We start from the raw sequence: 27,262 nt of genomic DNA, 5'->3' as shown, positions 1-27,262 counted from the left end.
ACCATGGTGAGCAGGTGGGTGAACCCCCGCGATGGGGGCAGGGGACCCACCAGGTCCACGTGGACGTGGTCGAAACGCCGTGCAGGCACGGTGAAAGGTGCTAGCGGGGCCTGGGTGTGGCGGTGGACCTTGGCCCGCTGGCAGGCCGTGTAGGCGTTGGCCCAGTCGCGGACGTTCCGTCAAAGGCCGTGCCAGACGAAACGTGCCGACACCAGCTTCTGAGAAGCTTTCCGGCCCGGGTGAGAAAGGCCGTGGATGGAGGCGAAGATGCGGCGCTGCCAGGAAACGGGCACGATGGGGCGAGGCTGGCCCTGGGAGACGTCGCAGAGCAGGACGGTGCCCGCAAAGGGGATGTCGGCCAGGCGGAGGCCCGTGTCCACCGCCTGGAGGGCCTGCACCGAGGTGTCGGTGGTCTGGTCGGCTGCCATGAGCGCGAAGTCCACGCCGAGGTGGACCGCGTTCGCGCTGGCCCGAGAAAGACAGTCGGCCACGGCGTTGTCTTTGCCGGCGACGTGCCGGATGTCCGTGGTGAATTCCGACACGGCGGAGAGGTGGCGCTGCTGGCCGGCCGACCACGGCTCCGTGACTTTGGCCATTGCGTAGACCAACGGCTTGTGGTCGACGAAAGCCGTGAACGGGCGGCCCTCCAGGAGGTGTCAGAAATGGCGAACGGCCAGGAATAGACCGAGCAGCTCGTGGTCGAACGTGCTGTATTTTAACTCGTTCGGCCGGAGTTGCCGGCTGAAAAAAGCGAGTGGCTGCCAAACCCCATCCACCCATTGTTCATGGACGGCGCCCACCGCGTAGTTGGAGGCGTCCGTAGTGAGGGCGATGGGTGCGTTGAGCACCGGGTGAGCCAGCAACGTTGCGTCGGCGAGGGCCCGTTTTGCGCTCGCGAAGGCCGCGTCCATGGCCGCGGACCAAACGATGTCATGCTTGGCCGGCTTGCCCCGGAGGGCCTCGTAAAGGGGCCGCATGAGCTGATCAGCGCGGGGCATGAATCGGTGATAAAAATTCACCATGCCGAGGAACTCTTGTAGGGCCTTGATGGAACGGGGATGCGGGAACGTGGTGATGGCCTCGACCTTGGTCGGCAGCGGCACGGCCCCGGTCTTGGTGATGCGGTGGCCCAAAAAGTCAACGGTCGTCGTGCCGAAGTGGCATTTGGCCGGGTTGACAATTAAGCCGTGCTCGCTGAGGCGACCGAACAGTGTTCGGAGGTGGAGGAGGTGCTTGGCGCGGGACGTGCTGGCGACGAGGATGTCGTCCAGATAGACGAAAAGAAATGGCAGGTCGCGCAGCACGCCATCCATTAAGCGCTGGAACGCCTGGGCCGCGTTCTTGAGGCCAAACGGCATCCTCAAAAATTTGAACAGGCCGAACGGCGTGATGACGGCCGTCTTCGGGACGTCGGCCGCCCGGACAGGTACCTGGTGGTATCCCTGTATCAGGTCAATTTTGGAAAATATGACCCATCCCGCCAAACGGGCGGAAAAGTCCTGGATGTGTGGGATCGGGTACCTGTCGGGGGTGGTAGCGTCGTTGAGGCGGCGGTAGTCACCACACGGGCGCCATCCGCCCCCCGGCTTTGGCACGATGTGCAGTGGGTGAGGCCCACGCGCTATTGGAGTGCCGCACGATGCCGAGGTGCTCCAACGCGTCGAACTCGGCCTTTGCCACGGCGAGCTTGGCCGGGTCGAGGCGGCGGGCCCTGGCGTAGACCGGCGGGCCCGTAGTGGGTATGTGGTGCTCGATCCCATGCCGCACTGCGACGGCCGAAATCGTCGGCCGCGTGAGGGCCGGGAATTCCGCGAGCAGGCGAGCGAACTCGTTCGCCGTCGGGAGGGCGCACGCCAGTTCGGTCGGCGCGGAGCTGCTCATCGTGCATGCCAGGGAGCTGAAGGTCTCGGCGTTGACAAGGCTATGAACCTTGTCCGTGCGCGCAGAGGAAGCCCGTGCGCCCGTGCGCGCAGAGGAAGTCGGCGCCCAGCAAAGCCATGGGGACGCAGGCGGTCACAAAGGTCCACTGAAAGCGCTGGCTGCCGAAGCAGAGGGTGACGTCGCGCGGGCCGAAAGTGCGTATGGCCGAGCCATTAGCAGCGACCAAAGAGGGGCCGCAAATGGCGTCCCGCCTGTCCTGCTCGGAGGCGGGTATGACGCTCAGTTGGGTGCCAGTGTCACAAAGGAAACGCCGCCCGGACGCTTTGTCCCAAATAAAAAGCAAGTTGCCCGAGTGGCCGGCGCTCATGGCTGGGAATGAACGCCGGCCCGGCCGTTTCCCGACTTGTCGAAAGTGCACGGGGGTCGGCACATCCGAGCCTTGTGTCCGAACCTGGCGTGGTAATAACACCACGCCTGGTCAGGTGGAGGCCCCGGCCGTCGTGTCGGAAGCGGTCGGCGCGTCGTGGCGGCCGCCAGTTGCACCGGCAGTTCGGCCTCCAACCGCGCAGGGTGCTCGGGCGTCGTGGGCGTCGCCTCGGACGGCGGCAGGCTCCAGGTAGCCGCGCCGATGTATTGGCCCGCCGAGGAGATCTTATCGGCTTCCCTGGCGAGGGCGCGGGGATCGGTGATCGACGTGCCAGCCAGGGCGAGGCGTACCGGGTGAGGCAGCTGGCGAAGGAACAGCTCGCGGAACAGAAAATCCGGAGAGTGCTCACCGAGCATCGAGAGCATATAGTCCATGCGCTCGGACGGGCGCGTGTCGCCGAGCTCAGGCAGGTCGAGCAGGCGCCGTGCGTGTGCCGCCGGTGAGAGGGCGAAAGCGTCGAGGAGGAGCATCTTCAGCGCGTCATATTTGTCAGCAGCCGGCGGGTGCTCGAGGAGGCTCAGGGCGCGGGCCGCGGTGGCGGAACCGAGCGTTGCCACGACGTGGTGGAAGCGGGTGTCATCCGCGGTGATGCCTCGCAGGGCGAACTGGGAGTCCGCCTGGGCGAACCAAACAGCCACGTGAGCCTCCCAGAAGGTAGGCAGTTTAAGAGTCACTGCCGTGTCCATGTCGGTAGGTCACCAGTGAAGGAGCTGCGCTCCAACGCGAGTCGAAAGAATTGACGTGACCAAAGACGGAATTCGTCCGAGTTGCTTTATTGAAACAAAACAGCTCAGGTATTCTGACAAGCCCGTTTATCGGGCAGCAATATATATACACATTTATGCCGGGGCGTTTGCCCGGGAAAACCGAGACCGGGCATGCCCGGGTGTCAAGGGCGAGTCCTGGAAAGGCGAGTCTGGACATGCCCGGGCGTCCTGGACCTGGCCTGGCAAGTCGAGGCTGGGCGTGCCTGGGCGCTCTGGGCGAGCCCTGGAAAGGCGAGAGCGGGCATGCCCGGGAAAGACGAGACCGGGCGTGCCCGGGAGGTTCGGGCGTGCCCGGGAACAGCGAGTCCGGGCATGCCCAGGAGAGGCGCGTCTAGGCCCGTCCGGATGAGCCCGGCATGGCGATCGCGCCCTGGCCACGTCCTGGCAGGTGCAAGGCGATTGTGTACATTCAGCGGGAACCGCTACAACCCCATGTTTCAACTCGCTGGCCCCACCCTCAACTATCTATCCTCGCCTCCCCCTTTATTTCCGTTCTTAACGACGTTGCACAAGGATACACAAGACTTTAGCGCAGGAGGAGGCCATTCGGCCCATCATTTTATTTCATTTCCACGTGAAACATGGGAATTTTTCATCCACTGGCAATTCAATTCAAAAAGGGTACATCACATCCTTTTCACATTAGAATTAAACATTATGAGGCACAAATTATGTAAATTGAATTCGGTACAAATCATGGTCTAAAAATGTGACCACATGGTGGAGCATGAATCTGAATGCCTGAACAATTAAAACATGCCTGTGTTGTTCCTGTTCCCCTTTGATACGGCCCATGTTCAAGGTAAACGATGAGACGGTATGTTATATTCACAATCGCTTCCCCCTTTCTTCCCGTTCCTAACAACATTCCTGTTCTGCTCGTTGAGAATAATGTTAAAAGTAGATAATATGACGTTTAATTCACAATCTGACGACATCCATCATCTCACGAATCTTCATTTAAAATATTGGATAAACAAGATAAATGATGAAAAAACATTTGTCCATTTGTAATGTAAAAAATAATACACAACCGAAACTCCTTTTTCCTATTCATAATGAAAAAATAATATACATCCGTTGAAGGACAAAGACCTTTATATAATGATCTGGGTTTTATGGTCTCTGGTTGAGTAGTTTCATAGAAAACTGTTAGAAAATTATTTATATAGATATTTTATATGAAATTATGACACATGCAATACCATTAAAGAATAATAATCCATTTAAATTATAGTTGTACATAGGTCAACATGAAAGCTTGTGTTTTTCATTTTGGCTCAAGGAAGTCCATTTTCTGACACACCTTAAGAGTTTGACCTTTTGTGACAGTTCCATTGTTTGTGCCATCGGGCGTTATGGTGGACATACACCTGTTGAACAAGTTTGACGTGACCTTTGCTACGGAAGGCCAGACTCTCAGTCTGGGTTGCAATATCGTACTCCATCCGCCCACGAAGCTTTACCAGCCAGAGGTGCTATGGTTTCTTAACGGTATGTGGATAATAAAAAATAAAAATGCTTCAGTGGTTCAATTGAATCACTACATCATGTTTGCCTGTCTAGGTCAATTTTTGTTTTAATCCTTAGATAAGTTTGTTTGTGACGATGTTGCCAATTCTGGTGTAGTGAGCACCCGGTTCTGAATTGTTTATTGAATAGTTGGAAGCTGTTCCTCACAAACCACCTATTTTGCTCATAGTGGTTTGAATGAAAACTATTCCAGGGTGTTTTTATATTCACAAGATCAGCCCTTTGGACCATTGCTCGTGCTCAAGTCTTCCACCCAGACAGTCATGAATTTAGTGACGGATGGTCCTTGTGTGGGGGCCATACGCCGTCCGCCGGGAAAGCTGGTGTCACTTGGAACCCAGTCACAAAAACAGTCACTTAGGGCCAAGTCACTCACGCACACTGACAGAAATAGGTCAGGAGACACAAACCTTGCAGAGCTGCAAACAATTTATAAAAGCAAACACATAGGGGAGGAATGGTGGGGGCTCGTAGGGGGCGTTAGATGCATTATGGAAGTGAGGGGTCACGTTTATTTGGCTCCTGAACACCCTTCGCCGCATGTCCTATTATTTTACACAGAAACCATACACTTATGCTCAACGTTTATCCAATGACATAACTAGTCTGTCTGGCCATTCCCGCAACAGTATAATATTGGAATCAAAAATATCTAACATCTGAAAATATGAAATTGTGGACTAATGCTGGGCTAACAGAGCTGCTACAGTTGGTCCAGTCTTCGCTGGACAAATTTTTACTCACGATGATAAATATTTGACCACTAAAAACCCATGCATAGTACGACGATCCTGACCAGCACACGTGGCCCTTCGCACAAGGATACCTGTGTCGATATATATATGTGTTAGTAGTGTATCACATGCACTGCATGTCTTGATGTTTTGTTTGCTTATTGCGCGTCATGTGATGGCGTTATGTCAGTTAACTGCTGACTGTGAACTGCCAAATCTTCCAGAGAAGCCAAACTCGCCATCTACTATTTTCACATTTCCACAGCGTGAGTTTGGTAAGAAGGTTGTAGTCAAACACATCTGCAAATCTGAATATTTTCAGACGTGGCCTTGGCTTCATTATGGTGAGCAGAATGATATCGTCCAATGTTGCATGTGCTTTTCTGCACTGAGATCCAAGAAGATGACTATCAGAAGAGGAGACCTTCCATTCTTGTTGAAAGGCTTTTGAACTGGAAGGGTAGAACCCTGGCGTTCAAGAAGCATGAGCCCTCTGCTAGCCTCAAGAAAGCACCACAAATGACCATTATTTTACTAGTTACGTTCAACAATGTCAGAGATTTTGTCCAGTGAGCTGACAAACCAGAAGAGAGATAACCGAGAGCATCTTCTGAAAATTATCTCGAACCTTAACTTCCTGTAAAATAAGGGCTACCTCTTCATGGAGACAGTGATGATGGAGACTCCAATTTCATCCAACTTCTGAAGTTGCATCGAATGGCTGACCCATGTATTGCTGGCTGGTTAGAAAAAAAACTGACAAGTATGTTTGAACGTATGTCTCATCTTTATAGAATTGAAAACAGCTCGGCCAATCTCCACCAAATTTTGCATACTTGCGCAGGGTACCCAGGGTCAGATCATGGGTATTAAACAAATTCCCCTCTCAGCACCCCCTTCTCCCACACTCGGGAGACGAATTGCGATCTCGCCTGTACACGTGGAATAGTGCAAGTGCTTTAACCACTTACCCCTGCCAGAGGGTTAAAGGGTGGGGGAGCGATGCCAATTCTGAAAACGAATACACTCACTGCCAGAGAGAAGTGAGTATTACTAGTTGTAGAAATTTACTATGGAGATGTTGATCTATCACCATCTTCCATAATGGCTTGTTCTCCAAAATATGCAAGGGAAAATACGTCAACAAACCAAAAAAATTCTCCCCTTTGAATTTACACCATTCCATATTATCTTGGAACAAGTCGATTCATATTGGCAGGAGTAGCCTGTATTGATGAAAACTTGCACAGACAATTACAATATGGTGAAAGGTTTTCCACAATTTTTCCAAAAACGTACCATATGACGGCTCTCCTCAAATTACATGGGATAAATAGCTTCGCTCTCAAATACACAATCTTATGAAGATGAGAGTGAGAGATTCTATGAAGATGAAGTTTTTGGAGGAAGATGAGGGCAATGAAAGCCAAGCTTTGCGAGCTAAAGTTCAGCAAACCGATTGAATCTGTTGCATTGCCTGGAATTGCTGGAGTGAAACCTGCCGGTAAGCGTGCTGCGGGGCTAACACGTTAATCTATCTGGCCTGGCAGATTGATGAGTTTGTGACCTTGCATATAAATATTCTATCGAGGCAAATTTCACCTTGACTTTCATTTGTTTGATGAAAGAATCGAAAATTAATTTGGCATGAATTTGTGGTGTTGTACTCCAACCCCCAATCAAATGGAAGCCAATTTTTATGATCGTAGGAGTTATCCACATTGCAGTTAAAAGAAAGGTATAAAATACCTAAACCTAAAAATATATAATTTTGTCAAACGGATTTTTTTTTTTTTTTCGTTTTCTTTACAAGAGTGAGGCTCATGGAAGAACAAGGCAAAGCTGACAATGGGACAATGAAGGGAATGAATGAACAGCAAAAGAGGAGAGGGAGTAGGGGAGGAGAGGGAGTAGGGGAGGAAACACTGAAACTATCAAGCAACACGGTTGGGTTAGGAAAGATTAATTGACGGTATTATCGATCATGGGACAGAATTGAAGATGACAAGAGATGGTGGTGCACTGCTTGCTTTTGAAGCCCTGGAGGGGATAGTGAGACAGAACAGCCTGTTGAAGGTAATTGCATATGTGGAAGAAGTGAGGAATATAAGTGTTGAGGTGTTTAGTCAGCCAGGATTTTGTACGTTTAATTAGGAGGGGAAGCATACGTGCTTCCTATAGTAGATAGAAAGCCTGCTGTTGGCTTAACGGTTAATGTGGCTGGCTTGAGATCTCAGGGTCCTGAGTTCAAGTCCCTAGCATGATGTTGAATAAACACCAGGTGGGTTGATTCAGCCTGTCATCCTCCTGATGTCGGCAAAATGAGCACCAGATGACTGGGAAGAGTGAGCCTTTCGAGTGTCCTGCGTTGGAGTGGCGACCCATCCAGGTTTGTGCTCAATAGCCAAGAAACTGCTTTGGCAGCCCTATGCATCTGAAGATGCAAAAAAGAGTGTTCTCTCACTCTCACTCACACACACACACACACACACACACACACACATGGTGAGAGGACAGAGGGAGCAGAGGCAGCAGTATTGGAGAAGAGGTGATAAAAGACCACTGACCTGCCTTGTGACGGAAAGCACCAGACCCTGCCCTTCGGCCTCATCATGGGAGATTCCAATAATTTTGAAATCGTTAGATTCCACAGAATCCAGGAGAGACAGATGTGATGCTGGGGTGCCAACCCGTAGCAGAGAGCAGTAGTCCATTACGCTATGGACAAAGGCCTTGTAGATTGAGTAGCTCTGATTTTCTAAGAAAAACTTTGGATTAATGAAGGATGCTCAGTGATAATGTGATAATGCTGGTTTCGTCATTCTCAGGGATTCAGATTGGACAGTAATGTGGGGTTCATACAGGGTTGAGACAGACATGGATTTCAACAGCGGTCTTAGTCTTAATCCTAATTTGAATAAAATGACTGTCCCAAATCGTAGCATTGAGTCAGATGTTCTGTACCTGAAGTTTGCTCATTTCACCCGTACAAACTGTTCCCACTAATTTTTCAAATCCACCCCAAATGGGAAATTAGGCACCTCGTGGCTCCTTCAGCAGCTTTGTCTTCAGAACTGAGCAATGTAACGTTTCAACCTCATGCACAAAGCAAATGGATGACAGTAAAATATGGTATTCACACATCTCGAGAGCAGCCTGGTTTATAGTAGCTTCACGACAGAGCAGTTTTCTCATTCCATTATCCGGTGTCCTCTTTATCCTATGACTGCTAGTAGAGTGAAACGTGACGATTTCTACAGAAATTGCTTGAATAGCCTGAGAAAAATGATGGATTCCAGCTTTGATTGTCGAGGTTTAGAATTTTACACTTAAGTCAATGGAATTGATTTCTCGTCGGCATAGATGAAGAAAATACAGAATTCCAAATAGATGCAACTTGCCTTTTACAGTCACTGGAATTGTGTCTTTCGGCTTTGTTTGGAGTAAGGTTTTTGTAGGCTTTGTTCATGTAAGTTGTGAGCTGTACCTGAACAGGTGGGGATATTTGTAACAATGGGGTTTATAATGGTGATGTGGGAAGTGCGCAATCATTCAAGCATTTCATAAAATTTTACATTTTTGTCCGCATGTGTAAGTTATGATGCAGAATTGTGTACATTACTATCTATCTACCTCATTTGTTTTGCACCAAGTTTGTATTATTGAAGGATTTTTATTGCTTCCTCTGACCTGGTTTATAGAATTGATCTTGATAGAATCTTGTGCAGGAATTGCTTCATCAAGGTAAGATATACATACTTCACTCTCCAGGTTATTTATTTTCTACAATTTAAGAGTGAATGGTGTGATTGGAAGAGGATGGCTGCAGAACCTGCCTTTGAGCTGTCTAGCCTGGGTTCAATTCCCCACCAAAGTACAAAGTAGGAGCTAAAACATATAATGGCTTGGTGTTGCATCATAAAGTGCGCGTCCCCCGTATGGACATTAAGCTGGAGAACCCGTGTCTACGAGCATTAGTTGATGGCCGTTTAAAGTGTCTTCTTTTTTATTTTTATTTTTTTGTAGACAAGATCGAGGCTCGTGAAAGAGCTAACATTAATCACACTAAAAAAATCAAACAGACACATAAAACATATAATAAGGAAAGCGGTAGTCAAGATGGGGAGAGGGGGAAGGCCACAAACACAACATTTGAGAGCAGGGACATCGAGAGATCTGTGGGAGGGAGAGGGCTTGGGGGAGGCGGAGGCGTGGGGAGGGGGAGGGGGTGGGAGAAGTATAAAACACAAAGACACTGCAAGGACTTCCAGGGAAAAAGTTGGTGTTTTAAAAAAGTGGATCTGGGGTGAATTAGCAGGGGTAGAAAAGATCAAGGTTTTGGATTGGGGAAGAAAAGAGATGGTGGTGAACAGCTGTTTTAAAGACCTGGAGGGAGGAGTGGGATTGAAGAGAGTGAGGGAGTTTGTTCCAGAGGCGGGAGAAAAGAGGAATGAAGGAGTGAAGGTGAGCAGAGAGTCTAGATTTTGGCAGTTTAACCATAAAAGGGTTGCTGGCAGATCTTGTGCGACCTGTAGGAACATTTGGGGCACTTTGGCGATGAGTCGTTAAGTTATCGCCAGCACCTGTACAAATCCCAAATCTCTGTCATAAGTATCGTTGCGGGGGCAAATGCAAACCACCCAGTAAGCACTACTGCTTGCCATTAGACTGCTTAATTAGCACTGTATACACCTTTTGGCAGAGCACTACAGAGAGACCTGTAAATGAGAACGCGTGTTTATTTTCTGACATAGGGAAGCAACTGCATCCTGACAAGTGGGTGAACATGGTGTGGAGTGAAGGTCAGGCAACACTCACCCTCTCTCATGTTAATAAGGAAGATGAAGGTCTCTATACCCTCCGGGCACAAGCCGGGCGTCGATGGGAGAAACACAGCGCCTACGTCTTTGTCCGCGGTACAACTCACAACAATGCATTCTCATTTCCTGTTGTACCTGCTGTTTAGCATAGATTTTTGTAACAATTCCCATTTATCTTCTCTTCTTGGTCATTGTGGACTGAATAATAAGGTTTTGTCATGAAAAAAATATTGTTTATAACTAGGTATGATTTGTTTCACCATTGATGATTGCATCACTGGCCAAAATATTTACAGAATGTACGTTGTATGTTGTATTTTGCAATGTATGTTGCATGCATTGAATGTACGTTGTATTTGCATGTTGCACCACTTTTGGCCTCAATGGCAGAAGAAAGACAGGGATGCTGAGTGATGATGTGGTAAACACAATTAATCCTGATATAATGGTCTATCATGTTCAAAAGGTGATCGGGTAAGTAGACAAAAGAGTGCCAGGCAGCTAATTGTGTAAGTTAAGGGCATAAAGTTTTAGCTTGTATCTGTGGGTGGTGAAGTCAAAAGCGGCACTGTGGTGTAAACACAGGAATATAGTAAGGCCTCACCTCAAATATCATGTGCAGTTTTGATCACCACATCAGACATAGCTGCCATAGAGAGGATTCAGCACAGAGCGACTGGATTAATTCCAGGGATAACTAGGCTAAGCTATGAGGAACAGCTAAAGGAGGCAGGACTTTATAGTTGGAACAGAGGTGATTACTTGGTCTTCTTACGTACGTTGTATCTTCTTACGTATCCTCGGGCAGTAACGGGCGAGAGGCGTGGCACCAGGTAATTTTTATTTATTTTTACCAAGTCGAAACTCATGGAGGAGCTAAAACATATAATGGATCAGGATGTAAAAGAACAAAAGGAACAGTAAAAAGAAAGGGGGGACATACCAAGGCGCAGGGTTTAGAGGGAAATTTGGACAAATAACGGATGTCAGGAAGAATGATTGGTAGATGAGGATGCATGGGGTGGACAAGATGGATACAGAAGCAAACTCCCAGGAAGGAAAATTTGAAAGAGATGGGGTTGGGGAAGGTTGATGGATGTAGAAAATATCATGGTTTTGGATGGGGGACAGCTGTTCATCACCATTTCAGATGATGATGAACAGCTGTCTTGAAGACCTGGAGGGAATAATGTGATTGAAGAGAATGTTGAATTTGGCTCCACGGGTGGGAAAAGAGAGGAACAAATAAGTGGAGGTGAGCAGTGATTCTGGATTTTGGGAGTTTTACTTGAAAAGGGTTGCTGGAAGACAGTGTGCACCCAGGAAAAAACATGAGGGGGGGGGGCAGAGAATGGAGAGAGCAGAGGGAGCAGGACCAGAAAGGAGGCAGTAGAAGACAGAGACCCACAAATGGTCGACGATGGCGAAGTGATAGGCCCATAGAATGAGCTTCATCACTGGATATTGCAATGATCTTGGAGGCCTGATTTTCATAGCATCAAGCTGAGCAAGATGTGAGACAGGGTTGCAGCCAGCTCAGAGGGGTGAGCAGTACTCCATTAAGCTCCAGATGAAGACCTTGTAGGTGGGGAAGAGTTCAGGTGTGCCAAGGAAGGACTTTGCACGACAGAGGATGCCCAGTTTGGCTTTGGAGGCCAACATATAAGTGTGGTTTGCCCACGAAAGTAATCGCTGAGAGTGAGGCCCAAAAAGTTGAGTGACTCAACTTCTTCAAGATTTTTATCGCTCGGAAAGTAGATGGGAGGATTTACCAGACGGTCCTTTTGGAGAGACAGATTAAGTATGTGGGATTGGTCAGGATTGAAAGACATATTCCACATGTTTTCCCACTTTGTCATGATATAAATGTCTGCAGATCGGGAAGCGGCTGCTACCTGCCTCTCTGAAGGATGAGAGATGTCATGGCAGAGAGTGGAATCATAAGCAAAAAGATAAATAGGAATTTCCAGAGTCAGAGAGATTGGTGATGAAGATTAGGAATAGGACGGGGCCCAGAACACTGCTGTTGTGGTCACATTGTGTCACCCATTTCCCCACATCTCACAAACAGGCACATAGAAGCTGCTTGACTTTCTGCTGATCTGGAATTGATTGGATGCTTATCTGTTAAATGGAACATGTCTCTCTCACCCTGTCATCCCTCAACCCTACCCATGATTCTTTTCTGTCCCCATTAACCCTACCTTACATGTGTTTCCTTCCGTCGTTGTTTCTCCTCTTTTGCTGCAAGTTAATGCCCTTGTTGTATCGAACCATGCTGCCCCACTGTCATTGTGTTGCGTTTTTTACCTTTTCACCTGAGTCCCTCACTTTTACCTTCTGCCACTCTTCAATGAGTCTCAATTTGTATTTTAAAAAACCCTCATCAGCTGCGTTTTGCAGATACCCCGCATGTGATCTCGCTTTGTGGCAGGAGGATAAGCGATAGTGCAGTTTGCAAGTGGAATAACGGCCCAGATGGTTTGTAAGTTGAACAAACCCCAGACAATTTTTCCATCTCCCTCGGCCATTGTCGGCACCATGAATTCGAGATCCAATGATTTGTGAAGTTCCTCTTATATAAATGAACCGTTCCATCTGCCCGTATCACTGTGAAATGGAATTCGTCATAAGACTTCACTTTTTTTTTTTTCATTGAATCAGAGTCCAGCATCCTCTGCTGTCACAGCAATTTCATGAGCATCCCATTCTATTTTTGCATTAAAACAGGGAACCTTTTACGAGCCTAAACTCCAAAAGTGTAAGGTTTCTGCATTGTCCAACACATTATTCTCTCCCATGAGCATCATGCTGACAACTTCATTAGGATTTTGTCCGATGCACATCTATTCCAACAAATCCATAAAGCCGCATCTTACACTCTTACAGCAGGAGATCAAATCATAAATTCTGGTCACGTTGGAGTTATTTGTAAAATGTGAAATTTCATAGATACTGGCGAGCTTTCACAATGTACCTTTTGCTCTCTCCCGAAGATGCGGAATTGACGGGAAATCCAGGTGCTCCCCTGGATGTGGAGTACAGTGAAGTGAATAAGGATTATATAATCATCTCCTGGAAGCAGCCCAGTGACAATGGAGGCAGCACCATCATTGGATATTTCATTGACAAGTAAGAAAGTCTGTCGTAATAATACAGGCTTCCGAGGCCCTGTGCTCTTCTGCACAGCATAATCACATTACTGCCTACATAATGGAGTACGGATGTCTGCCTGTTTGACGGTCTCGTAATTGCGCAAAAGTTTTTTTTGTTTTTTTTCCCCCACATGTGTAGCTTCGCAGATGTCCTTCCAACCATGTAACCCACTTACCTGCAGGAATGAGGCTGTGGATTTTTATTAGCTTGTACTGCAGGCACCAGCAGGGAACAGGCCAATAGGTCTGCGTCGGTTATGGCATGAAAATGTTCGACATCTTCAATTTACCTTTAAAACTCAAATCTGTAATATAGTTATTTTTATCAGTGTAACCGATTTGATGAAGCTTGATTATTGAGATGTTTGATTATATTGAAGCACCAGCTAAAGTTTCTTTAAGATCCAAAATTGAAATATGTAGCTTTATCAAGGGAGGCGCAAGGCTCCGTCGCACCATCATTGGATATTTCCCAGCTCCCCCCAAACCCACCCTCCCCTTAATGTGGGACGGTTTCTCTGTATGCATCTTTAAAATAGGGACCGAAAATTCGTTTCTCATCCTTTACTGGATGAAATTACCTGCAAATTTCAGAAGTAAATTGCTTTGTCCGTCGAGGTAATATGTTCCAAATTTCAGTAATGTCCGTTTCCGCATTCTTGAGTTTCATTAAGAAAACCTTCAAATTCACACTGGTGTCTGTCCGTCCGTCCGTCCGTCCATCCGCCCAAAATGTGTTGGCGCTCATATCTCAAACGCTATACATCGAAACTAGCTGAAGCTTGGAATATACATCGACCAATTAGTCTAATTAATGGCTTTCAAAACAAATTCAAAATCTGCGCTCTTTAACCCTTAGATGAAGTCGTAAAAAATCCTAAATAAATGCAGCCATTGGGCCTCGGAGGCCCAACGGATGTATTCATGTAATGTTTTTTTTATTTATTTTTTATAGATTTTTTTTCTTCAATATCTTTTTTCATCCCAAGTCGATGCTCATGGATGTGTATTTGCTCAGAAAATGTGAATCATTGATCCTATTAGTTGGAAGAATCCCATACAAGTAATGAATCCTTTTTATTTTTATTTTCCAAATTTTTTTTTTGTTCTTTCTTTTTCAACTTTTTTTTCTCGAAAAAGTTGAGGCTCATGGAGAAGTATTTGCTCAAAATATATGATTCACTAATCCTTTTATTTATAATGTATATGTCCACAACCGTCAAAAATCCTACACCTACGCAGCTATTGGGCCTCGGAGGCGCCACAAATGTATTCGTGTAACATTTAAAAAAAATTCATATTTTTGTTAACTGAATTATTTGTAACCAAGTTATAGGAGCATATAATGAAGCTCATATCTAGAAAAAAATGATAAAATATAGTAATACAACAACATTCATGCGGGGCCTCGAAGGCCTTAGGCCTGCATTCGGTTCGGATTTTCGGGTTATAAGTGAAAAATGAAGATTTTCCCATGAGCCTGAATGAAATGTTTTTTTTTTTTTATGTCACTGAATTTTGTGTAACAACATGAAAGTCGGTGAAAATGAGGCTCATTCCAAAAAAAAATTGTACAGCATCGTTTTTGCAACAAAAAAAACAACCTTGTGGGCCTCCGAGGCCCAATCACTACATCCAAGGGTTAAATGAGTCTAAGGGGGAGAGGGGTCTGAACGCCCCCCACCCCCACCCCCAAAATATGTATTTGCTGTCTTCTCCGAAAGTACAACTAAGATTTCGATCAAACTTGGCGACAAACTTTATATCTGATGCATAATGAAGGTGTATTGACCGTATTAAAATCTGCACTCAATGAGGGTTTCTACAGGGGGGTTTTGGACCCCACAAAATATTGTTACGGTTCTCCACCGCCCTTCTTACCCTTACTAAGGTGGGATTAATCCCCTCGTTCTTTCTGGGCTTGGCGGAACCGAGAGACTTGAAACGCCTCTTCCGGACAAATGCAAGGTAGGGTTTCGGGACCAAGTCTCGCTCGTACCTAAATCCCTGCACCGCCACGGAAGTGGGGAAGCAAGCCTCGCACGAGCCACGTGTGATTTGGGTACACCGAGCGGATTGAGTACCACGTGGTCTGTGCAGTTTTTAGTCGTGAAACCCTATTCGAGCGGTTCTACTCATACCACGCTTAGCCAATGAGGAAATCACGAGAACGATCGAATGGAAAAGGAAGAACACAGGTTTAATTATTATTCCCACACGTATGTACAATGATCGGTACGCAGAGACACAGAGCAGCACTTAGTCAGTCTTATTCTTAACACCCAGACTCGGGCCCGTCACACTCACACAGGGGATTGCAAGCAGGTTGATGTTCCGGCCAAATGCGTCGACGTGGTCTCTGGTCGTCCAGGAATGGCCCCGTCCGGCTCTCCACGGTCCCAGCACGTCCTGCGAAGATGGCAAGCAGGCGGTGGAAGGATCCTCGTAGCGCGTCTCCCGAACAAAAGGCAGCCGATGAGGTAGGACGGAAAATACGCGTCTCTCAGCGCGACTGACGGTTACACAGCTCGTTATCACTCGCGTAACTCGATGCACTTTACGCGGCTCGGCTTCAAGCTCAAACCGAGCGTTGCTTTATATTAGCGTGTATCCCGGTTCATGCGCGCCTCTCGCCACTCGCGTATCTCTCAAAGTCCTCTTTGGCTCGCCGCGCTCCTTCAACTTCTCACCTCTTCTGTAACTCACCGCACTGGTGGAACTCAACTCTCAACTGCTGGTGCTCAGTCCTCACTCAACGAGTCCTTTCTCATCAGTCCTCCTGGGGGCTTTGCGCAATGGCTTATATTGATACGCCCCGAACCTTCTCGAACCCTCTCGAACCTTCCAACTACGCCCCACGCCCTGTGACGCCACACCCTCTGAGCCCTGATTTGCGGCTCGTGTTTACCGTCAGCTCCTCTGCCGCCCTCATTCGGTCCCGCTCCGACCCTCCTAGCCGGCCTCGTGTTAATTCGCGCCAAAATGAACCAAAGGAAGCACAAAGGGGCATGAGGCTAGGGAGGCGGGATAGTCAATGGAAGTAGAAGTAGGACCTATTCTCCTTACTCTACTCAACGCAGACCTAAGGAAATAATAGGAAAAGGACTAAGCTCACAAATACTAAGAAATAACTATACTATCGCGAGGCTACATGTTGTTATGTGACTAACTATGAGGGTTAATTTTAACCTTTATTATACTGACTGTACAAAACTCAAACCCGCAACAATATGTATTTGCTCTACTAGCAATGGTACCCGCCCTACGGGCGGGGCTTCAATTGGGAGGCCCAAATGAAAAGGCAAAATATTAGAAGGCTTTTTAAAAATATTTTAAACGATTCATATAAACATCTGTTGAATCATATCGCACGCAAATCATCAAAATCTAAACAGTACATGGCGCCCATTTTGAAAAAAGATTGAATTCTGCAAAACGGAAGCGGCCGCTACACGTTTTTCTCAGTCGCACGTTTATGTGTGAAGAGTGCGCGCTGAATCTGTAACACGGAAGCGGCCTCTACACCTGTTTCTCAGTCGCTTTGCACACGCTGCCATGTTACTTCAGAGCCGCACGTTTCTGTAGGAAGAGTTCGTCAGGAGTTGATCTACTCTCGCCTGGTACGTAGAATTTCAACAAAAGCCACATCACTGTTCATATCGGTAAATATTATTCCATCGTGTTTGGAAAAACTGGAAAATTGGAAAACTTGGAAAATTTGGAAAAACAATGTAGCCTATTTTACTCCCAGGGGTCCCAGGAATACCCACCCAAAATATCGTTGCGATCGGTTCAGCCGTTTTTGCGGTACCTTCAAACAGACGGACGGACATTTGGTGAATTATAGTAAGATTCTCAGAAGCTATACACACGATTTTGATGAAACCTGGCCATAAGGGGCGCCCTACATCTGGCACATCAAATACATTTACTTCTCCATGCAGCTGTATGAATCAAATTGGTGCCCCTTTGTATTAACCTTTCTAGAGCATTACTTGGTTCCTCCTAAGAACACAAGGGTAGTCCAGCATGCACACGAGATTTTTTGAATGTCCCTTCTTTTCTATTGTTTGGAATTTTCTACAAGCTATGGAATGTCCCTTCTTTTATATAGTTTGCCACATGGTACATACCATATAAAGGGGCCTTTTCTATGCCCCTGGCATTTTCCCCATGAATATAAATGATAAACGGGTGATTGACATACATGATGCAAGTCAAATCTTACTATAATTCACCAAATGTCTGTCCGTCTGGCTGGCTGTCTGTCCGTCCGTTCGAAGGTACCGCAAAAACGGCTGAACCGATCGCAACGATATTTTGGGTGGGTAATCCTGGGATCTCCTGCAGTAAAATAGGGTATATTGTTTTTCCAATTTCAGCTTTGGCATCCAGCATTTTCAGGTTTGGACTCCCGCATAACGTCATTTTCCCGGGTGGCGCACAAACGGCTGCACCGATCGCTGCATGGCTGCACCGATCGGACTCGGTGACCTCGGACAAAGACCTTTTATAAGAACGTGGGTTGAATCCCTGCTTGAGAGAATGCCAACCCCCTCTCCAGTCGTCTCTCCAACTCACAATCCCATGAGATATGCGGAACGGACGACCCAAAACCAATTATCCTCTTTTTGATTTGTATATAAACATCATTAAAAGTAAATAATGACCTCGGCCAAAGTTCAAACGACGTGAGTTTAATCTCTACATGAGAGAATTCCACATAGCTATTTGGGCGGTGTATAAGCCAACAGATCGCTGTGTCCATCGATCTTGCCGATGCTGTAACACCTATTGGCTCAAAATCCTTTTAACTGTTGACTTGGTAGTTTTTACAATGAAGGAAACATTAACAATGTTGTTAAAAGTTTATTTTGTGATTAATTTGTGATTGGAGTTATGTTGTTTGGAATTAAAAAAGAGATATCGAGTTCAAGTGAATGACGACATGCCGTGATGGTTTCTACTTTCTACACGTGAACTTCGCGGATTGCCATATGTAGATTCACCACGGACCCACGATCGATGTTTCTATACGTGAACGTACCCATTTGTTTGCGAACGGGTACGTTTTTCATGGAAGTCCTTCACGAACTTGCTGTCCATGTCTGACGTGCGACTGAAGGTGCTACAGGAATGTGAAATTTATTGGTTCCATGCTTTAGCATTCGCCGTATCTGCATTGCCTGTTTGCTTCTGGCCTCCCACCCGTGCGTAGCACGGGTATCTCACTAGTCAGTGTAATTTGCCACTGCTTTTAACTGCCAGGACCTGCAAAGGCATGACGTGACAGGTTTCCACATAAATTGCGGGGAAATTTCACGAAGCAACATTAATTTCTTAATGGTGCATTACGGCTTTTCTTTAAAGGATGTAAAGTCGCAAAATATCGAATGATAAGATCTAGTGACTCCGTTTTTGATATTTCAGTTTCGTTTCTCTTGAAGTTACATTTTCCAAATCTACAAAGGATGTTGGTGCCAGAATGAGGAAGATTGCATTTATTCCCCCATCTTCTGTTTCCCTAACAGAAGGGAAGTCGGCACCGACCATTGGCTCCAGTGCAATGACACACCTGTGAAATTTGCACGATACCCCATCACGGGGCTGGTTGAAGGCCGCTCGTATGAGTTCCGAGTGCGGGCAGTCAACAGATGTGGAATTAGCCACCCATCACGTGTTTCTGCCCCCATCGCTTCGATGGATCCTTCAGACAAGATGAAAAGTGATGCATACAGTTGCAATGATTTGAGCTCCATGTATAGGTTAAATCCTTCATTAAAGTGGGACGATGCAAACCAATGTATTTCTACATGTTATGACAAGAAGGTCTGAATGATGTTTTAATATTTATAACTTCTGAAAGTGATTGGTCTGTTCTCCTTTTCCTGAAAGATGTATCGATTGCACCTTGGACCGGACAAATTATTGTCACAGAAGAAGAGCCAGAAGGTAATTTGCCCGACCCGTTCTGAAAGGGACGAGAGAGGCTATTGCAATCAGTGTGTGTGCCTGCGAGTCTGCATGCAGATCTACTTTTATATGGTGCCCCCAGGTGACCTACTTTGATAGATGCCCCTTGGAGTGTGAAAGAATTCCCCGAGACAAAGCCCAGGGGTCTACATTGTTAAGTGCTCCATATTGTTATTTTGTTGTATCAATTCCTTCACATTGAAAGTGTGCATTTCTAATCAGATGGCAGACAAGGAAATTGAAACTCGCAAAAAAGCCATCAAATCGGTTCAGGTAGTGAGTCTTGGTAAAATATAAACAACATTTCAGTATCTTGTTTTTGTACATGCAATTGGGGCTGACAGGATGGCCCAGAGGTATGCACACTCACCTCGAAGCTGTCTAGGCCAGGTTTGAATCCCAACCCAGCTATAAGCCGTCTTTTTGGTACCTTACAGGCAGGTTGATTCATCAACGTGTGCCATCCCTTGGAGGGACGTTAAACGGGCGTCCAGCATTCATTAGTGGATGTTAACGATCCCAAGGTGTCCTTCGCAAAGAGTAGGCGAGCCATCGCCGGCACCACAGTGTGACGTGCTCCTCCCCAAACCCCGGTCACGGTGTACCTCCGAGCCCCGAGAGGAGTCACGGCAGAAAGATGTGTTATTCTGTATGTCAAAGATCAATGGTGAAACCACACCAATTGTTACCAAAAACAAGTATTGTATTAAGATCACACAAGAATAACAGTTCAACAACAATAGTAATTAATTGTACAACCAATATATTTTCTGATGATGGTACCATCAGGTTCGTACAATATAACTCACTGTGCTCCAAGTGAGCGAAAAGAAGAACATTCCCCAATGTCTCTATTCCGGCATCAAGCCAAAGTCGATCCGCTCCAGTGATCGTCAGAACGATGTCCAATCGAGACCAGAATCCCGTTCGGATGACAGTCACAGTCCCGCTGCCAAAGCTGCACAAAGGCGCCCTGAAGGCGACCGGGAAATAACACCCTCGGGTATGGACATTCCACGGCTCCAAATCGGTGAACCGCAGATTTCCCACTCAAAAGCCACGTTGCACACACACCAGATTAACGTCTGAATGTGGTGAAAATGGTTGAAGCGAGATGAAAAACCTTGAGTGAAGCGCAAGTCCTGCACGAGGTAAAAATGGCTGACGGCCCGTTCTCATGGCGTAACGGCACTCTGATGATTCTCCTCGGAATCAACCGCAAAACCTGTCACTCAGGTTTATCGGTCAGAGCGATAACAACTCTGTCACAGGAATCCCTTTCCCGGGAAACCCAAAGTTCACTCGTGACCCTCATTTGCCAATCATTCGCTCCAGACCTCGAAGCAGCTCGGCTTCTTGTCCGACTCACTCGCTCCGCCTTTTCTTCCTCCTCTTCCTCTTTGTCGTCGTCCGGTTCCGGTTTCATTTAAAACATTAACTTTTTTACCTTTTGAAAATAGTAATCTCTGTCTCCCTTAAACGACAACATTAATAGTACATGGAATCAAAAATGTTTACAGTGGATGAAAACCACAACAACGGAAGTGACAAATCCGTAACACTTCCCCCCTCAAGAAAGAAAGTTTGAACATAGTGAAAACTTTTTCTGCAGGCAAAAACTCTTTTATCAAACAAAAGTAAAACTCACACCCAAATGATCAATTCACGTGAGCAACAATAATTAATATTCCCCAAAATAAAGCAATAAAACTTCCAAACAACCTACAGAAATTTCCAAAGTTAGTTCACTCTGGACAAAGCATCAGCAACGACATTGTCCCTGCCCTTTACATGCTCAATTTCCAAGTTGAACCCCTGCAAAGCCAAACTCCATCTCATCAACCTCTGGTTTTTATTTTTCATTTTTTAGAATGAACGTTAAGGGGTTGTGATCAGTGAAGACTTTTATAGGAAAGGTAGTAGTTCCCAGATACACCTCATAATGCTGAAGTGCTAGCAGGAGAGCAAGGGTCTCTTTTTCCACAGTGGCATAATTTGCCTGATGTTTGTTAAACTTTTTGGAGTAGTAGCACACCGGGTGATCCACTCCATCCTCATCTTACTGGAATAGAACTGCCCAAGCCCCCACATCACTTGCATCAATAGCCAATTTGAAAGGTGCTTGAAAATCCGGGGCTGCTAGGACAGGAGAGCTCATTAATATTGCTTTGACGTGGGCAAAGGCAGCCTGACATTTGTCAACCCAAACAAACTTGGTCTCTTTCCTCAGCAAATTCGTTAAAGGGGCTACCACATCAGAAAAATTCCTGCAGAACCGCCGGTACCAACCAGCCATACCCAAGAATCTCATAAGCTCCTTCTTCCCTTTTGGAACTTAGAAGCGATCAATGGCTTCTATCTTGGCTGTCACCGGTTGCACCTGACCCTGACCTACTACATGGCCTAGGAACACCACCTGTGCTTTTACAAACTCACTCTTAGATAAGTTGATGGTCAACCCTTCCTCGGTCAGTTTCTTGAAAAATGCATGGATTTGTTTAATATGATCTTCCATGGTCATGGTGTGGATGATGACATCATCCAGATAAGCCGCCATCCCCTCAAGGTCTGCAATAAGCTTATTAATCAGCCGTTGAAATGTAGCAGGCCCGTTTTTTAATCCAAAGGGAAGAATCTTGAACTGATACAACCCATTTGGTGTGACTAAAGCCGAGATTTCCTTGGCTCTATCGGTAAGAGGAATCTGCCAATACCCTTTCAGCAAGTCAAACTTAGTTACAATTTTAGCTGGGCCTATTCTATCAATACAGTCATCAATCCTCGGGATGGGATATGAGTCGGTCTTGGTCACTGCATTAACCCGTTTTAAATACGTTCAACAGTGAAAACTGCCATCGGGTTTTGGAACCAACACACATGGTGAGCTCCATTCACTGCTGCTTGTTTTGATTATGTCATTCTCCAACATATACTGAACCTCCTTCCGAAGATACTCCATCTTCACAGGGTTCATCCGATAGGGGTGTTGTTTCACAGGTGTGGCTTCCCCCACCTCAATATCATGATATACCAAATCAGTACGACCAGGAACATCTGTGAACAAATGTGCAAACTCAAAAATTAGGCTGGATAGTTGTCCTTGTTGTTCCCTCGTCAAATGACCTAATTTATCATCTAAATGACTCAACACTTCTGTGTTCGTCAATCTGGGACAAGCTTGGTCATCAAAGTTATCAAACTTCACACCGGCGTCATTCTCTGGATTCTCTTGCACCCCGACTACAGGCACGACAGGTGAGACAGGAACCATTTTCCCCACAGGCTTCTTCTCATGATATTTCTTCAGTCGGTTGACATGACACAGCTGCCGCTTTTTCCGTCGGTCAGGAGTTGTCACCAGGTAATCTGTTTCATTAACCCTCCTTTCCATTGCATAGGGACCAAAATATCTAGCCTGTAGTGGCTGACCTGGAGCAGGAAGCAACACTAACACTCGGTCCTCAGGACTGAAATTTCTTATCTGAGATTTCTTGTCATGTCTCACTTTCATTTTATCCTGTGTCACTTTCAAGTTTCTTCTCACAACTTCACAAGCCTTTGCCAATCTGTGCCTAACCGTTGACACATACTCCACCACTGTTGACTGTGACTCCTCCTGTAGCCACTGTTCTTTCACCAATTTCAATGGTCCTCGCACTGCGTGTCCAAACACAAGTTCAAAAGGACTCAACCCCAATGACTCCTGAACAGATTCCCTCGTAGCAAACAACAATAGGGGTATTCCTTCATCCCAATCCTAGTCGCATTCATAACAATACGTTCTGATCATATTCTTCCATGTGTGGTGAAACCTTTCCAAGGCCCCTTGGCTCTCGGGATGGTAAGTACTTGATCTTACTTGCTCCACTCCCAACAGGTGTACCACTTGCTGAAAAAGCATTGACATGAAATTGGAACCCTGATCAGACTGGATGACCTTAGGTAGGCCAACCAAAGTGAAAAATTTAATCAAGGCCTTCGCAATAACTGCCGCAGTAATTTTCCTAAGAGGCACTGCTTCTGAGAACCTCATGGAAGCGCACATGATGGTCAACAAATACTGATGTCCAGCCTTAGTTTAAGGTAAAGGGCCTACACAGTCAATAATGACTCGGCTGAATGGCTCTTCAAAAGCTGGAATTGGTTTAAAAGGTGCGGATGGGATTTTCTGATTAGGTTTTCCCACCAGCTGGCAAGAGTGTCAAGATTTACAGAAATCCGCTACATCACGTCGCAATCCTGGCCAGAAAAAATGTACCAATATTCTGTCACAGGTCTTGTTCACTCCAAGGTGCCTGGCCAAAGGTGTCTCATGCGCCAACTCATGCAACCTGGGTGTCAATATCTCCTTCCAGTACGGCGGAGGCACCACTATTTGGTAATGAACTTTCCACTCATCGTTTGCTGGCACCTCCAGTGGTCTCCATTTTCTCATGAGTATTTCCCCTTTCATGAAGTAACCAACAGGTGTCTTCATAGCCTCTTCCTCTGTAAAGGCTTTACCAATTAAACTTCGGATCTCCGAATTTCCGTGTTGTTCTTCAACAAGTCTCTTTCGGACCAGCACCATTTGCTCAAACTCGCTCCCTGATGTCTCCGACAGACACTCCATTTCCTCTTTGGTTCCAGATGCCACCTTTTCCTTAAATTCCTTGATGTCACTCCCTTTCCTATTACCTCTTTCAGAATTTTCCTCCAATACCTCTAAGGATCCCAAATCCACATTGCCTTCCTTCTCCTTCTCTTCAGAGCGCTTCCTACCCATAGCACGAGTCACTGCACAGGATGGAAAGATACCCGGAATCTCCTGCTCTAACTGTGCGGTGTTATTTTCCATACTGGGCTTTTCAACCAACATTGGATTACCAGAAACTCGACCACCGGCCAAATCATTCCCGATAATAAAAGAGATTCCCTCTACAGGAAGAGTGGCTTGTAAACCTACGGTGACCGGTCCTGACACCAAATCAGACTTCAAATGGATGACATGAAGTGGAGCTTTAACATGCTTTAACATGCACTTCTTTTGAAGTGGAGCTTTAACCCCCTGTAAAAGAACACTAACACCAGTTGCTGTCTTCTCTGACAATGGCAAAATGCCCTCAAGCATCAAAGATTGATGTGCTCCTGTGTCCCTCAATACCCTAACAAGTCTCTGGTTCGTTAAGTCTCCATCCAGTGACACAAACCCCTCTGAAATAAAAGGTTTGTAACCCTCTTGAACAAGGTCGTTCTGTGATGCCGTAACTTTGGCATGGGAACCTTCACAAGGCACTGTCCTCCAAGGACGGTTTCTCGCATTTGCCAATGCATTCGGAGTTGCACTAGTTTGACTCCGCTCCTGATTTTTCCTTTTCAGGGCTGTCACCTATTCGTCACTTCCGTTGTGGTGGTTTGCATCCACTGTAAATATTTCTGATTCCATGTACTATTATTGTGTTCAAAAGGTTTATTGTTCATGAACTGTTTTCAAAAGGAAAAAAAGTTAATGTTAAAAGAAACACGAACCCGGATCGGGAACCGGACGACGAAGAGGAAGAGGAGGAGAGAATAGAGGGCGGAGCGAGAGGGGTCAGACAAGAAGCACAGTGGCTGCTTGGTCTCGAGCGAACGTTGTCGAGCCAGAGTCACTGGCGAACTTTCGGGTTTCCGGGAAAGGGATTCCTCCGACAGAGTTGTCATCGCTGTGACCGGTCAACCTGGGTGTCAGGTTTTGCGATCGATTCAGGAGAGAATCATCGCCATGCCGTGCGCCACGAGACCGGGTCATCGGCCATTTTGACTCGCGCAGGACTTGTGCTTCGCTCGCGGTTTCGTCTCTTTTCGACCATCTCCACCGCATTCAGACGTCTATCTGGGGCGTGTGTGTGACGTGGCTTTTTGAAGGTTAATTCGTCCATACCCGAGGGTGTGATCTCTCAGTCGCCTGTTGGGTGCCTTTGGATTTCCCAGGCACATTGAGGGCGCCTTTGTGCAGCTTCGGCTGTGTGACTGTATTTGCCATCCGCACGGGATTCTGGTCTCGATTGGACCTCGTTCTGGCGATCGCTGGAGCGAATCGATTTCATCCCGAAGCCGGGAATAAGAAACATTGGGGAATGTTCGTGTTTCACTCACTTGGAGCACAGTGAGTTAAATATTACAAAACTGATGGTACCATCATAGGACATATTGATTGTACTTTTGAATACTATTATTGTTGTACTGTTATTCTTGTGTGATCTTAATACAATATTTGTTTGTGAGTAACAATTGGGGTGGCTTCTCCCTTGATCTTTGACATACAGAATAACACATTTTTCTGCCGTGACTCCTCTCGGGGCTCGGAGGTACACCGTGACCAGGGGGTCGGGGAAGAGCACGTAACAAGGGCGTAACATTGGGACATCAAATGCCCAGGTTTCTTGCAAAAAGCGCAAGTAGGCCCAGAGGAAAAACTCGTGGTCTGCCTCGGGCCCCCCGGAAGATAAGTCTGTCTTGGAACTGTAGTCTTCTGATCCCTAAAATTCGCGGTATCAGATTTGTCCCCATAGTCATCTCTAGGCCGCCTCCATGAATATTTGTTCTCCACACCTGATTTACCATAACTCCCCTGGCTAACTCTAGGTGGGAAGTTAGGTTTGTGGAACCCCATCCTGTGTGTCAAGGCATAGTCATCTGCCACGGTTGCTGCCTCATACAACTCTGGTACTTTCTTTTCATGCAGATGTACTTTAATGTCCGCGTGGACACACTGTTTGAATTCCTCCACCAAGATCAATTGTCGCAACAGGTTGAAGTCTTTCCCAATCCCCTTCGAGTCACACCACCGATCAAACATGGTTTCCTTCATTCTGGCAAATTCCACATGGGTCTCACTCTCCCTCTTCCTGGCATTCCTGAATTTTTGCCGGTAAGCTTCAGGGACCAATTCATAGGCTTTGAGAATGGTTTTCTTCACTACCTCATAATCTACACATTGGTCAATCGGTAAAGCCGAATAGATATCTTGAGCTTTACCGACCAGAACACTTTGCACTAACATAGTCCAGGACCCCACAGGCCATTTTCGCATTTGAGCCACTTTCTCAAAGTGTAAAAAAAACTTGGCTACCTCCTTTTCATTGAAGGTTGGAACCAGCCTCACATGCCTACCAACATCCCAAGTGTTCTGACTCGTTGTCGAACTAGCCGGCATGGATACTACTTCTCTCCGTTCTCCCATTAATTCCAGTTCCTTGAGTTTAAGTTCCTTCTGATACTCCATGTCACGTTCCTTTAACTCCCTTTCGGCTCTCCTTTCCTCTGCTCTTTCCTCTGCTCTTCTTTCTTCTTCAGCTCTCCTTTCTTCTGCTCTTCTTTCCTCGAGTTCCTTTCAGCTCTCCTTTCCTCTGCTCTTCTCTCCTCGAGTTCTTTTTCAGCTCTCCTTTCCTCTGATTTTAACCTTTCCTGGCTCTGCAGTTGCATCTCCATTTTCCGGAGCTCCACATTTTCTTTTTCCTCGGGTAACCAATCCAAGGCTACCTCTTTCCATGTTCCTTGTCCCACCAGAGATTCTACCACCAATGTCTGCATCTCTGCTTTCTTCATATTAACTCGGACCTCCAAGTTAAAATATTTGGCCAATATCAAGAGTTCCAATCTTTTTAACGCTTGGAACTGTGCCTCATTAGGGGACGCCGCAAACTTTTCTGCATCAAACACCATGGTGACTATCAGTTAACACCTGTTAACCTTCACAAAAAAATTTTCAATTTTTTTTAAAAAATTTGGGAATGTTACAAAAATTCCAAATTTGGGAATTTTGGGAATGTTAGGGAATGCTATCCCGGACGAATGTTAGGGAATTTAATCAGCAAAGTCGCGGACGAGACCCCAATTTCTGTTACGTGCTCCTCCCCAAACCCCGGTCACGGTGTACCTCCGAGCCCCGAGAGGAGTCACGGCAGAAAGATGTCTTATTCTGTATGTCAAAGATCAATGGTGAAACCAC

The 27,262-nt window shown here is 46.5% G+C and overlaps 1 protein-coding gene across 1 annotated transcript in view; it reads left to right on the top strand.

Annotated features, from left to right (window-relative positions):
* MYOM1 (myomesin 1) overlaps positions 1 to 27,262 on the top strand; it is a 272,604-nt gene that overhangs the window by 135,468 nt on the left and 109,874 nt on the right. The window contains exons 9-13 of the mRNA XM_068103177.2: positions 4,408 to 4,569; positions 10,097 to 10,258; positions 13,159 to 13,294; positions 18,849 to 19,042; positions 19,213 to 19,269. Coding sequence (XP_067959278.2) covers positions 4,408 to 4,569; positions 10,097 to 10,258; positions 13,159 to 13,294; positions 18,849 to 19,042; positions 19,213 to 19,269 — 711 coding nt within the window. The remainder of the gene's footprint in view (positions 1 to 4,407; positions 4,570 to 10,096; positions 10,259 to 13,158; positions 13,295 to 18,848; positions 19,043 to 19,212; positions 19,270 to 27,262) is intronic.

This window comes from Myxine glutinosa, chromosome 2 (genome assembly GCF_964187855.1).
Source record: "Myxine glutinosa chromosome 2, kmMyxGlut1.1, whole genome shotgun sequence".
Lineage (NCBI taxonomy): Eukaryota > Metazoa > Chordata > Myxini > Myxiniformes > Myxinidae > Myxine > Myxine glutinosa.
This window is presented reverse-complemented; position numbering and strand designations above follow the sequence as displayed.